Source organism: Myodes glareolus, chromosome 23, assembly GCF_982192425.1.
Source record: "Myodes glareolus chromosome 23, mMyoGla1.1, whole genome shotgun sequence".
Taxonomy (NCBI): Eukaryota; Metazoa; Chordata; class Mammalia; order Rodentia; family Cricetidae; genus Myodes; species Myodes glareolus.
In genome coordinates, this window is record NC_142048.1 from 13,776,425 (window position 1) to 13,789,132 (window position 12,708).

The 12,708-nt window shown below is 47.5% G+C and overlaps 1 protein-coding gene across 5 annotated transcripts in view; it reads left to right on the plus strand.

Annotated features, from left to right (window-relative positions):
* Palld (palladin, cytoskeletal associated protein) overlaps nt 1-12,708 on the plus strand; it is a 374,662-nt gene that overhangs the window by 326,394 nt on the left and 35,560 nt on the right. For all 5 annotated transcript variants that reach the window (XM_087900784.1, XM_087900785.1, XM_087900787.1 and 2 more), the window contains one exon: nt 9,083-9,754. In XM_087900784.1, the coding sequence (XP_087756910.1) occupies nt 9,083-9,754 (672 nt within the window). The remainder of the gene's footprint in view (nt 1-9,082; nt 9,755-12,708) is intronic.

Below are 12,708 nucleotides of genomic sequence, written 5' to 3' on the forward strand. Positions count from 1 at the left end.
GAAATGGGGCCTGTGAAGGAAAAGAGTCACTTAGGGATGCCTGAGGTTCTCGGCAAGCCCCGAAAGATCCCGGAGTCACTTCTCAAAGCAAGTACAAACACAACTCAGTTTTGACTGCTAACCAAATAAAATGGAAAATGGGCACGGGTACAGCCTGCCACTGCCTGGAACACGGTGGAGTGCCTCGCGGATGCCAAATTAGGAACTCTGTTGCCAGGTTCACAAACACACTTCTTTGGGGATGGAAGTTTCTTATTTTGGGCACTACAAAGCCAAAATTGTAACTACTGTTATTACAGAAATGCCAATACTTAGGTTGTATTTTCATAGATACAAATACGTGAATTCCTTTCCTTCTATTACAAGGCATATTTCCTTCTCCTACATGTGCCTAGCAGTCTCTTCATGGGGATTTAGTGGCATTTGTGTATAAACACACTGTCATGATAAGGAAGCCCAAAAGAACACTAGCCTGGCCCAGGGAGGCCTGCCTGATGGGTGGGAGATGCCACTGATAACGCTCCTGACAGGGTCGTGGATCAACCTGCAGGAGGGAGGAAGACAGTGTTAGGTGGGGCTGCAGGAGGACAAGGGCTTTGAAGTGGACGTCGGAGACTCAAGACCCCCACAGTAAACCGAGAGAAGCAGGCAGAGGCAGGACTCTACAAATAGAGAAACACATGGGAAGGATGAAGGAGGAAGAAACGAAGGAGACTAACTTGGAAGAATGAAAATATGTTGCCGAACCAGTACTGAAAGTGGGGTTTTAGGGCCATCTGGCACCGACTGCTGGGATGGTGGATGTCAGATGTTGCTAGGAGGAGAAATTAGGTGAAGGTGAGAGACACCCTGTTTGGGACATGCTAAGTTAAAAGTTATGTGCAAGTGGGCACCAGAACTGTCTTCCAAGTCAAAGGTCAGGGGATAAGAGAGAAGCCGGATCTACACAAAGAGGAACATGAAGAAAGTCTACATCCAAGCTGTGGCCTTTGGCCATGAGCATCCCAGTCTAGTTATGGCTGCCACCCACCATGCTTGAGGGTGAAGATGGTTTGTTGCAGCGTCAGGAAACCCCTTAAATCTTGGGAGATACCAGATTTAGAGAGCACAGGAAAGATCCAGAAAGATCCAGAAAGGGAGTCAAACCAGGGTCAGAAACAGAAAACCGAGATGGTTTTCCGGTGGCCACAGGGGACAAGAGTGCATTAAGACGGGGGCGGGTGAGTCACTTGCCACAGATCCACCAGAAAGGCAGTGGGACCGCAAGATGCCGAACAGCATGGCATGGCCGTTACAGCCAGTGTGACAGCATGCGTGAGCTTTGGAAAGATTTGCTTGGGTGCTGGACGCCCCAGAGTCCTTCCAGGGCGAACATCACAGCAGAACCTTATCCGACACAGGCAGCCTAGAAGAATGGCTGACTTGGGTTTCATATTGGGTTCAGGGCTGGATAAGGCTCTACTCTGATGATCTCCCGGAAAGGCCTCTGGGACTTACAGCGTGTGTGTGTGTGTGTGTGTGCGCCCACGCGCGTGAAAGAGAGAGATGTGTGTGCACCTCTGATATACACACTAATAAATGCCAAATTTGGACTGATATCCTTGCTCAGTAGTTCTCTTAAAATGAGTTTCTTTAGAGTGATTAAATCTTTTTTTAAAAGATATAATTGTTTTTATGTATATAGTGTTCTGCCTGCTTGTATGCTTGTGCACCAGAAGAGGGCGCCAGATCTCACTATAGATGACTGTGAGCCAACATGTGGGTGCTGGGAATTGAACTCAGGTCCTCTGGAAGAGCAGTCAGTGTTCTTAACCTCTGAGTCATCTCTCCAGCTCCCTACAGTGATTAAATCTTAAAGGACTCGCGAGGCCATGTTATAAGATCTCAAAGTTTGGTAGGATCCTATCTTAACATTATGAATTTCCACTTTAAACTTAAAAACCAGCCCCAGGATGGACAAACAAATTCTCCAAGTATACAAATGCCCATGGTATCACCAGACTGAAAGTGCTGGAACTTTCTTATTTTGCTGACTCTGTGCTCTTACTTGTAAATAATTTATGTGGTAGTTAGAGGCTTCACCTCTATGATTGCTTGTGTAGAAAAAAGCAGCTGTGTGTGGCTCAGTGCCATTCAGCTTGATGGAACAGATACATCTGGGGACTTCAATTAAATTTGGTAAATATTGACTTAGTAGTTTGTCTGTGAATAGCAGTGAAGTGCTGTCGAGAAGTTAGAAGTGGAGTCTAGGGAAGTGGGAGAGTGGTGTAGGAGGTTCTTCTGTCTATGTGTTTCGTAAAGACATTAGAGTGAGCAGGTAACGGTGATTTGTTTTCAAAGATGTGACCCTTGACCCTCAGTAGTAAGCTATTCTTACAAACACTGGCTGCCTGCACACCCTTGTTACGGGTCTGCTCAGTGTAGCTGAAATGGAAACCACAGAAGATATGAAAGAAGCCTCTACAGTGGAAAGTTGGAGAAATACTAACCATCCCCAAATACGCCAGTGCTTTGTTTCACTGTAAGATATCGAGTTAGCTTCTCTCCCTCCCACCCCAAGTCTTCAAATCCTCCTGGAAATTTTATGCTTAAGATCTGAAAGGTCCTCCACATGTTTCTCACAGGGAGTTTTCCTTGGTATTTCAGTTAGATATGAGATCATTGCTTCTGCCCGAAGCATTGACCGAAAAGGTTAGCAAACAGACTTGTTCCAAAGTGTACTTTGTCTGTGCTGTGAGTTAATGGCATGCGTTTTCAACTGGGAAGAGCTCATGCTTCTTTAGTGTCCACTAAATTAGCACAGCTTTTATAGGAACCAACAACTAATATCTTCCTGCTGTGTCCACGGGCCTTTGAAGCAGCAGAAACGAAAATCATGTCAGGCATTTCTCCGTGATGCCTAGTTAAGCGTCCAGAACCTGACCCTGCATGCCTCCCCCCAAAGAGGCTGAACACCAGTGTTCCACGTGGTTTGATCCCTCAGGGCTTTCCCGTGACCGCAGGCATCATCTAAGCCCATCCGGAATCTGCTCTGCCAGGCTAAAAACCCTGATCACTTGGTGAGGTTGTAAGCATATTGGAGCAGACTCTGCAGCCTTCACTGAGGCCCCCATGGCCATTTCTGCCTGCTAAGTGTTGGCTCTGCACAGATCTGCGTGAGAATTCTTCACCTCTCTGGGGTCAGTTGTGGGATTCAGCTCTGATGAACAATCTCATCTGGACTTGACGGACCACAGCTCCCCAACCTCTTGGTCCATATTCCATGTGTCACAGGAGAAATAAAGTCACCCTTCCGGTTTTCCCAGAAATTCCCAGGAAGATTATAAAGTGGAAGCATTTGCTCGCGCTCTCTCTCTCTCTCTCTCTCTCTCTCTCTCTCTCTCTCTCTCTCCCTCTCTCTCTCTCCCTCTCCATCTCCCTCTCTCTCTCTCTCTCCCTCTCTCTCTCTCCCTCTCCATCTCCCTCTCTCTCTCTCTCTCCCTCTTCCCCTCACCCTCTCCCGCCCTCCCTCCCTTCCTCCCTCCTTCTCCCTCTCCATCTTTCTCTCTCCCAGTCCCTCTCTCTCTGTTTCCCTCCCTTCCTCCCTCTCCCTCTCCCTCTTTCTCGCTCCCTCTCCCTGTCTCTCTTTCTCCCTCCCTCCCTCTCTTTCTCTCTCTCTCCCTCTCCCTGTCTCTCTTTCTCTCTCCCCTCTCTCTCTCTTTCTCTCCAGGGAATGACTTCAAACAGAGATCAGCTTTATGAATTGAGACACAAGGCTACTACTGCCTTTCTGTTATGGAGCCAAACATGACTCTTATTCTAAGTGCAAAGGACAGATCTCTCTAAAAGCAACTCCAGTCGTGTGCGGAGTGTGGCCAGGCCACTTCTCCCTTGAACTATCATCCTGTGTAAATTAATTGTGTTCAGTTCTGGCTCTGGATGGAGTCAACAGAATTTATAAACGTTTCAATGAATTAAAGATCAAAGAATGGGACTTTGTATAGAAACCTATGCTATTTGGCAATAGATGAAATACATACATACTTATTCCCAAGAAGCGGTCACTTTTAACTTGATTTTACCATTCTCTTATGTGGTATTTTGTACAAAGCCCACATCTTTGTCCCTGTTCTCACTCCCATTCTTACGGAAATATGTTTGAATTTGTAATTGTTTTTGAACTCATAACCCCCTGAAGGCCAAGTAATATGATCTCATTTGGCTATTTTTTTGCGCGTTTTAAAATTAATTTTGAAGTTAAAATTCAAACTGGTGGATTTCATTATAGCATTTTCATACACATATGTGATTGGTCTTTTGTGATTTACATATTAATTATGTAAATGAACTTTCTCAGGATTGTGATTTTTTTTAGGCCTTTTACAATCAGCAACAATGAGCCAGTTCTAAGCAAACCAAGCTGCTATGCGTTTTTAATTGTGCGAGACCATAGATTGAGGCATAAGTAACTGAATAAAAACAAAATTAGTGAAACACTAGCATAGTAAAGTTTTAGAAAGAATTTAATCAACCCCTGAATTGAGGCCTCCTGGGCTTTGTATTGCACTCCTTATAAGTTCTCAAAATTAATGCCTTCACCTTTCTCCTCTCTGGATACTTAGCTAGTTTCCCTGGAGGAAAAAAATAGATTTGGGGGATGCCCAGGGCTCTGGGTCAAAACTCTGCCTTCACTGTGAAATTCCCAAAAATTCTCCACTCCCATCCACGGACCTCTTCCTTGTGCCGCATGAACTCCAAAAGGCAAAGCGCTGTAGTCAGAATGTTCGTTGTCCTCCTTGACACCGCTGAGGCTGTCCTGTGCAGTCCTCGCTGGGTGTCATGGGAGGGTGGAGGCTGCACTCCTTGTCATCAAAGTGCTGTGAACAGCAGGACCCGGGAGATGCTCGGCAACTCCTCACCTTGCAACGGCTTCAGTCAAAAATGACAGGAAATGCATATGAAATATCTTTATTCCTAAAGCACACCTGTTCTCAGTCCTTCTTGTCTGAAGGGTCTCTTGGTGGCTATGAATACTACATCTTTATCAGTGCGGACGGGGAACAAATTAATTCTCACCACCCAGACCCAGACACTGCTCCCAGGAGACAGACTTGAAAGTTGTTTCCCAGAAATTTCTTTTCTTATCGTTTACCTTGAGCTTGGCCATCAATCCTCCAGAGAACAGAATGATAGTACAGTTGCTCGTCTTTTAGCAAATCTCTATATTGAGTACTTGGAGGAAAAGGCCCAGCATGGGATTCTGCCAACCAGCCAGCCTCTGTCATCAAAACACCTGCAACTGTCAAAATCTAATGGTCCTAGATGCTGGCCCTGCAAGGAGCCGTCAAAGTGAAGAACGGCATTGGGAGGAAACTATGACCCCAGTTTTTTGTTTTTGTTTTTGTTTTAATTACATCGAAGGTCAAGGTTCTTTCGTGCTGGCGTGCCTGGAGAGGTGAATGAATCAAAGGGCAAACCCGGATTCTGAGCTCTCTCTAACCTGAGGCACGTTGCCCTTCCTCTTCTCCTGTTTGTAAATGGCCCGTGACAGGCGCTTCGCAGAAACTCTGGGCGGTTTTGTTTCCTGCAGTATTGAAACTTGGAGAACAGTAGGTTGTGTTAAGAGCGGGGAAATTCTTAGACTTGTTGAATTGGGGGTGTGGTGAGAAGAGGAGAAAAAAAAAGAAGTGGGGAGAATCGGATGGATGAGTTGTGTCTAACCAAAGATTGGAGACCAGGAAATTGAAAAGCGTACTTGTGACTAAGGCTTTCACAAATCCTCATAGCCAGGATTTCATGCACAAGCAGGATTTCCAAAAGATTTGTTGTAGCTTCATTTTCACAGAAAAGCCAGCAGGATAAAGAGGTGGAGAGACCAGACAAGCCATTTATTTTTTAATGACAAACAACTTGTGTGTGGTTTCCAAAGAGCTTGGACGGATGTAGCTTTCTGGTGTCTTTGGCTCTCTTTGCTCTCTCATCTCTGCGACAGTCAGCTTCCATCGACCCAACCAGAGAAAAGTGGCGACAGCAGTTTCGAACGGCACATTTTGTTATCTCAGGATTCTGCCGTCAAGTCCTTTTATATAAAACTGTTGCTCAAGCGCGAATCAAATCAGACACTTGAAGATTCATAGTCAGTGCTTTGGTGTCCTGTGTCTGCCTCTGTTTCTCGAACATTGTGCTCTTAACCACAGGCTGAGGCACTGGAAAATGGGAGAATAACAATCCTGGTGAGGTTCTTTATTTCTCTTCTAACATATAACAGGAACCAAACTACTAGATTATTCTGTGTGATGAGTAGACAACTGTACCGCATATGGGGGTTAACGTATCTTGTAGTTCTTCCTATTTTTTTTCAAATAGACTATCATAGCAGAAAATTAATGGCAGCAGGGACTTGAGGCATCTGGTCTCTCTGTGTTCACAGTCAGGAAGCGGGGACTATCTAGTTCTTCCTCAAGCAAGACTGATTTTATGGAAAGAATCAAAACCAATGTAGGTGGCTCCAAGAAGCTGTTCCCTCCTCCTTGATAGAAGGTCTGTGCTCTCCAGAACAGTCCCAGCACCACCCAGCTATTTGCTGATGCAGGCCACACTTAAATTGTCTTCAGAGACATCTGTTTCTCCTGCCATGGGGAAGAGCGAGGCTGGCAGCGAAGGGAGCAGGCCTTGGGCGAAAGCCACCAGGGGCAGCATCAGCCAGCGCGTTGGAGCATCCTCCACAGCTGCAAGGAGCCAGGGAAGGCAGGTGTGGAAGCTTCCCTTGGAGGAAAGCAGAGGGAGAGTGCCGCCACACAATGGTTTCTGGAGCTGGTGGGTGGCTTTTACAAGTTCTATTCCTAGACTGCTCCTAAACACATGAAGTGGGATCACATGTGCCCCACAGTCTACCAAACCACAGGGCCATCTGGAATCTCATGGGAGTGGCGTGTCTCAGCAGCAGCTGGGCTGCTTTTAGAGCACTCAAATTAAGTTCAGTGGGATCCCATGAAGTCCTTTGTAATTAAACATCTTTGATGCCTAGCACAGATTAAGAATTGAGAACCATGCTCTCTTTGCAGCTTTCAGTTCTCCAGAAAGGATTTCTTCGTCTTTCCATGAATGTAGGTGTCATCTTTCCACTGGATTATTGTCAAAGGCACAGGAAGGATGTTAGAACGTGCGATTCTCCTCCACCTAAGGACACCTGAAAACAAACCTTCAGCTCTTTTGCCTGCCCTTCCAGTCCTTTTAGTGCTTTGAGTTTCTTGAACCTTCATTTAGCCTGGGGACAAATAAGCAAACAAAAGTCATTTGGCAAATATTTTCTTTAACGTATGTAGTGTGTTTGCATGGTGAATGTATGTTTGTGTGCAACATGTATGTGTGTATGTGTAGAATAGGGGTTGATATCTAGTGTCTTCTTCCTCCATTGCTCTCCGTCTTTAACGTGGAGGCCAGCTCTTCCACGCAGCCCGGAGCTCACTGCTTCTCCTGGTACTTTGCTATCCTGCCTTGGGGACCCCTGTCACTGCTTTCTGAGTGCTGAGATTACAGGTGTGCCCAGCTGTAGGCAGAAGTTTCTGTCCTGCAAGCTGCTCCCAAGTAAACGGAGTCTTAATATTATTACAAATGCTCAGCTAATAGCTCAGGCTTGTTACTAGCTAACTCCTACATTTAAATTAACCCATATTTCTTACCTAGGCTCTGCCGCCTGGCTCAGTACCTTTTCTCAGTACAGCATGCCCATCTTGCTTCTCTCTGCTCACAACTCCCTGGCTCTGCCTTTCTTCTTCCCAGCATTTTCAGTTTGGCTCTTCTACCTTACCTTCTCCTGTCCAGCTATTGGCCAGTCAGCCTTCCAGTGACATATATTCACACATTGTAAAGGAATGTGGGCTCTGAACTCTAAAGTTCATGATTGGTGCAGCAAAGTGTTTATCCATGAGCTACCTACTCCCCCCCACACACACTTTTTTCAAAGTTTAAGATGGAGTGCACAACTTTACCTTCTCATGAAACTTGACCTGATTGTTCAGGCCGTGGTTCTTCTGAAGTTACTGCGGTCAACCATGGGCGGCTGTGTTTGCCTGACGGAACAAAATAAAGCAGGTGAACAGATAATCCAAACAAGAAAGAAAGCCTCTGAGTAAAAGGGTGGGGTTCTAGCTGCTCAGTAACTTCTATTTTTAAAAAACTGAAACTTCATCTGGAAAGACAGCTCAGCACATAGGAGGTGCACAGGTATAGTTGCTGGCAAAAACACCCACACACCCACGAAAATACATCACTATAGCTAAGGAGAACTTTGAACCCTTGGTCTTTCCAACTTCCAGGATTGCGGGAATGAGTCGGCATGCCCGGCTTTGTTTTGTTTTTGGAGCCAGGTTCTTTCTCTGTAGCCCAGGATGTCCTCAAATCTTCAGTCATCCTGCCTCAGCTTCCCCCATCATGAGACACCACTCCTTTGCATCCAGTTTGAAGTGAAAACCTCAGTTTGCCATAGTATAAGTATTGAGTTGGTAGCAGTGAAGGGGGCAAGGCAGACTAACTGGGACCTATAGAAACAGCTTCAAGTGGTTTTTGTTCTTAATTTTAGCTTTTTTCTAATGAAATTTTCCCTCCAAATTTGTCTACAAATGGCTGTGAACTCATCTACACTTTTTTTTTCTTAATGTTTCTTCTGGTTCTGTTACAACACGGCTGTTGAAAATCATACAACAGCTTCAATCATAGTTGGCAAAGTGGTCTTTTAATACGTGTAGGATGGGTGGGTTTGCGCAGGTGAGTGCAGTACCCGTGGAGGCCAGAAGAGGGCGAGGGATTCCCCTGGGCCTGGTTACAGGCCTTTGGGAGTCTTGGTCTGGGAACCTAACCTCGCCCAGAGCAGTGCTGGGCCGAGCCATCCCCGCAGCCCCTTCCATTGGGTTGAAATGAGCCGTTGTCATTATCATTGCTCGCTCTGTCCAGAGCGGATCAACCAACCCCTTTCGCTATAAGGACTCGTACCATATTCAGGGTCCACCTCGCTCCTGTGAGAAAATGGGTATAGGGAGTGTGTCTCTCCACCTGGGATGCGCCCCCCTCTGAAAATGTCGCTTTTCTTTCTGTGTGTCCCCAGGGATCCCCTGAAGCTTCAGCAGCTGCAGAACCAAGTGCGCTTGGAGCAGGAAGCGGGCGGCTGGCCCCCAGCGCCGCCGGGTCTCCCTTGCAACAGCAGCAGCAGCGGCAGCAGCGCGCCCCCGTCGCCACCCTTCCCGCCGCCGCCCGCCTTCCCCGAGCTCGCGGCCTGCGTGTCGCCGGTGCCCGCGGAGCCCATGAGCGCGCTGGCCTCCCGCGCCGCCACCATGCAGTCCTCCGGCTCCTTCAACTATGCTCGCCCCAAGCAGTTCATCGCGGCGCAGAACCTGGGTCCGGCGTCGGGGCTGGCCACGCCCACCTCCAGCCCCAGCTCGTCCAGTCTGCCATCGCCTCTGTCTCCCACACCCAGGCCCTTCGGCCGCGCTCCCGGGCCACCCTTCGTGGAACCGGAGGCCATGTGGGGACCGTCCTCGCCCTCGCCGCCACCGCCGCCGCCGCCCGTCTTCAGCCCCTCGGCGGCCTTCCCGGTGCCCGACGTGTTCCCGCTGCCGCCACCGCCGCCGCCACCACTGCCCAGCTCCTCGCACTGCGCCTCGCCCGCCCGCTTCGGCCCCGGCCAGACGCCCGCAGCCTTCCTCAGCGCCCTGCTGCCCTCGCAGCCGCCACCAGTCGCTGTCAACGCCCTGGGGCTGCCCAAGGGCGTTACCCCCGCGTAAGTGACACCTGCGCGCCTCCTGCACCCCGGGACTTCACTTGCACATGCTCCCCATGACAGTGAGCCCCACACACACACACCTCCACCCAAGCCTGCATGCCCAGGAGTCCCATGTAGCATCTGACATCCCTCCCTTTGCATCACCCTGGTCTTCAGACATCACATCCAGCAATCAAGGGGCAATCCATTTCCATTACCCAAATTCTGTCCTTTCTGAATGCAGCTGCTTAAAATTCTTAAAAGCAAAGTCTCCGCAGTGCTTTCCATAATGAAGAAGATGGCCTTCACTGTCATTTATGTAGCGTACAGGTCACGTTATTTCATTGGGCACATTACTAAGATATATCCCTGTGCCACGAACATAACATCACTAAACCACAGTCACTTAACTGAGACGGAATCCCAGTCTGTCTGACTCTCAGGTCCACCCCCTCACCTCCAAATTGAACTCAGCTCAGCTCCGTGTTACATACACTAGATGGGGTTTGGTTGAGTTTATACTTAGTGTTTTAGAAAGACTAAACATAATTAAGAAACAACACTTTAAATACATCTAGTGAGAAGGGAAAACTGTACATACCTGCCTTGGTTCCTTTTTTTGTTGCCTGCCCTTATAACACACCATGACCAAGGCAACATACAAAAACAAAGAATGTAGTCTGTGCCGCACGTTTCCTGACTGTTAGAGTCTATGACCTTCATGGTGCCCAGGCAAGCAGGTAGGCATGGTGCCGGAGGCGTAGCTGAGAGCTTACATCTGATCCACAAGCAGGAGGCATGGAGACAGAGATTGAACCTGTCGACTTTTGAAACCCGAAGCCCGTCCCCTGTGACACACTTCCTCCAACAAGGCCACACCTCCTAATCCTTCCCAAACAGTTCCACCAACTGGGGAACCAAGCATCCAAACACATGAGCCTGTGGGGGCCATTCTCATTGAAGCCACCACAGTACCCTAGTATATTAATGTGGACAAATTAGGGAGCATGAACTCAAGAGGGAAATCACACAGTGGTTCAGCCTCCAGGCATCAGATCATCTGCCTCTTCTCTCAGCTTTTTTATTGCAGATTATAAAGTCTGTTGCTCCTAATCTCATCCTGACGACCTTAAAATTCTTTAAAATTGCACAAGTTATTTATTTATTTATTTTTATTTAACTTTATTTCATGTGCATTGGTGTGAAGGCATCAGATTCCCCTGAAACTGGAGTTACAGGCAGCAGTGAGCTGCCATGTGGGTGCTGGGAATTGAACTCAGGTCCTCTGGAAGAGCAGCCAGTGCTCTTAACCATTGAGCCATCTCTCCAGGCCCTGCACAAGTTATTTATAAAAGCACAGAAAAACCTTCTAACCAGATACCACGCAGGTATTGACAGAATTTGCTGGAAGATAAAGTGAGTAAAAGCTAAATTAGCTCTTCTTTCCCAGGATATTTCAAAAACAAGAAACAGTGGGGCTGGGGGCATAGCTCTGTCGGCAGAAGGCTCACTAAATGTGGAGGAAACCCTGGGTCCAGCCCCCAGCACTCCTGTGACCCCACCATTCCAGCAGAGGCAAAGCAATCACAAGTTTACGGTCATCCTCCTTTAAACTCTTAAATTTGAACCCAGTCTGGAATCCATGAGACCCTCTCTCCAAAAGCAGGGCTCAGAATGGTGCCGGTGAGAAAGATGGCTCAGTTAGGAAAGGGACTTATCCCCAAACACGAAGGCCTGAATTCAGCCCGGGAATCCGCGTGGCAAAAGGACATAACTGACACCTGCGAGGCGTCCTCTGATCGCCACATGTGTGTCTTATGTGAAGGGACACACATAAACAGACAAAAATGGAAGATAGAATGTTAAAAGAGGACATATCAGCCAAGAGCAAGCTAGAACCTGTGTCTCTACTCTTCCTACTGAAATCGCACTGCAGAGTTTGCCAGATGCCCGGAAACAAAAGAGGGATAAAAGACTTTATATTTATTCGCAGTTAAATCTTCCCCTGGTTGGGATACAGTTACACCACAATACTCAGCCACTGCTGTAGCTGGCCTTAACCGGGGGAGTGGCGGGGCTTGCTTTGTTGGGCACTTTCTAAATGTTGATTACATGGATTCCATGTTTGAGATCTGGCTTCTTCTCAAATCCCAACTGAAAATAGTATAGTCAAAATAAGTATGGAAGTCAAAAAATAGATTCCTATAGTAGTGATGCCATAATAGGCTTCTGTTCAAAGTTGAGTCAGAGTTGGCCCGAGGAAAACTTTCTCCCCATTTTCTGGTTTGAGCCTTTATTTTGCTAGTAGAAAACAAAGCATGAGCTACTACAAAGAGACCAGCCATTGATTCAGGAAGCGTGAGGATGCAGACAGTTCCATCAATAAAGTGCTACCAAATCTTGCATCCAGGAAGTTAACCAAGTACGATATAAATAATCGGCCCTAATACCGCTCACATAGAGTTCGGATCACATTTGTCTTTCAAGTGCCTTGTGTGGCCAGGACCTTAATCACCTTAAGCGGAGACAGTGGTCCACCCTGAGCCTCGGTTTTGACATTCTCTAAGAAGGGCAGTTCTGAGGGCTTGCATCCTGTAAGAGGAGCTCTGGTTCATTATCACCAGCTGCCATGTGTCACAATTACTTTTCGGAGCCAACGTATCATTATCACCACAAAAGAATCCAGACATTCTTAACATTTCTTTGAAAATGAATGGAGCGGCCACACTGATTTGTGCCTGTGGAAACTGTACCAAGAGTTGCTAAACTCTGTGCCACCCGGTAGTAGTGCCACACTAGGGCACAGGTTCTCGGCTGCACACCAGCTCAATAAGCAATAAGTCATGATGTGGTAGCCATCTTGTCCTAAATGAACTTCCCTTCCTTGAAGAAGCCAGTCTTTGGGTTTGGTGGACAGGTAGCATGTTTTCCTCTGGCATGGGTGTTTCAGTCTCCAGGGGCTCTCTGTCCAT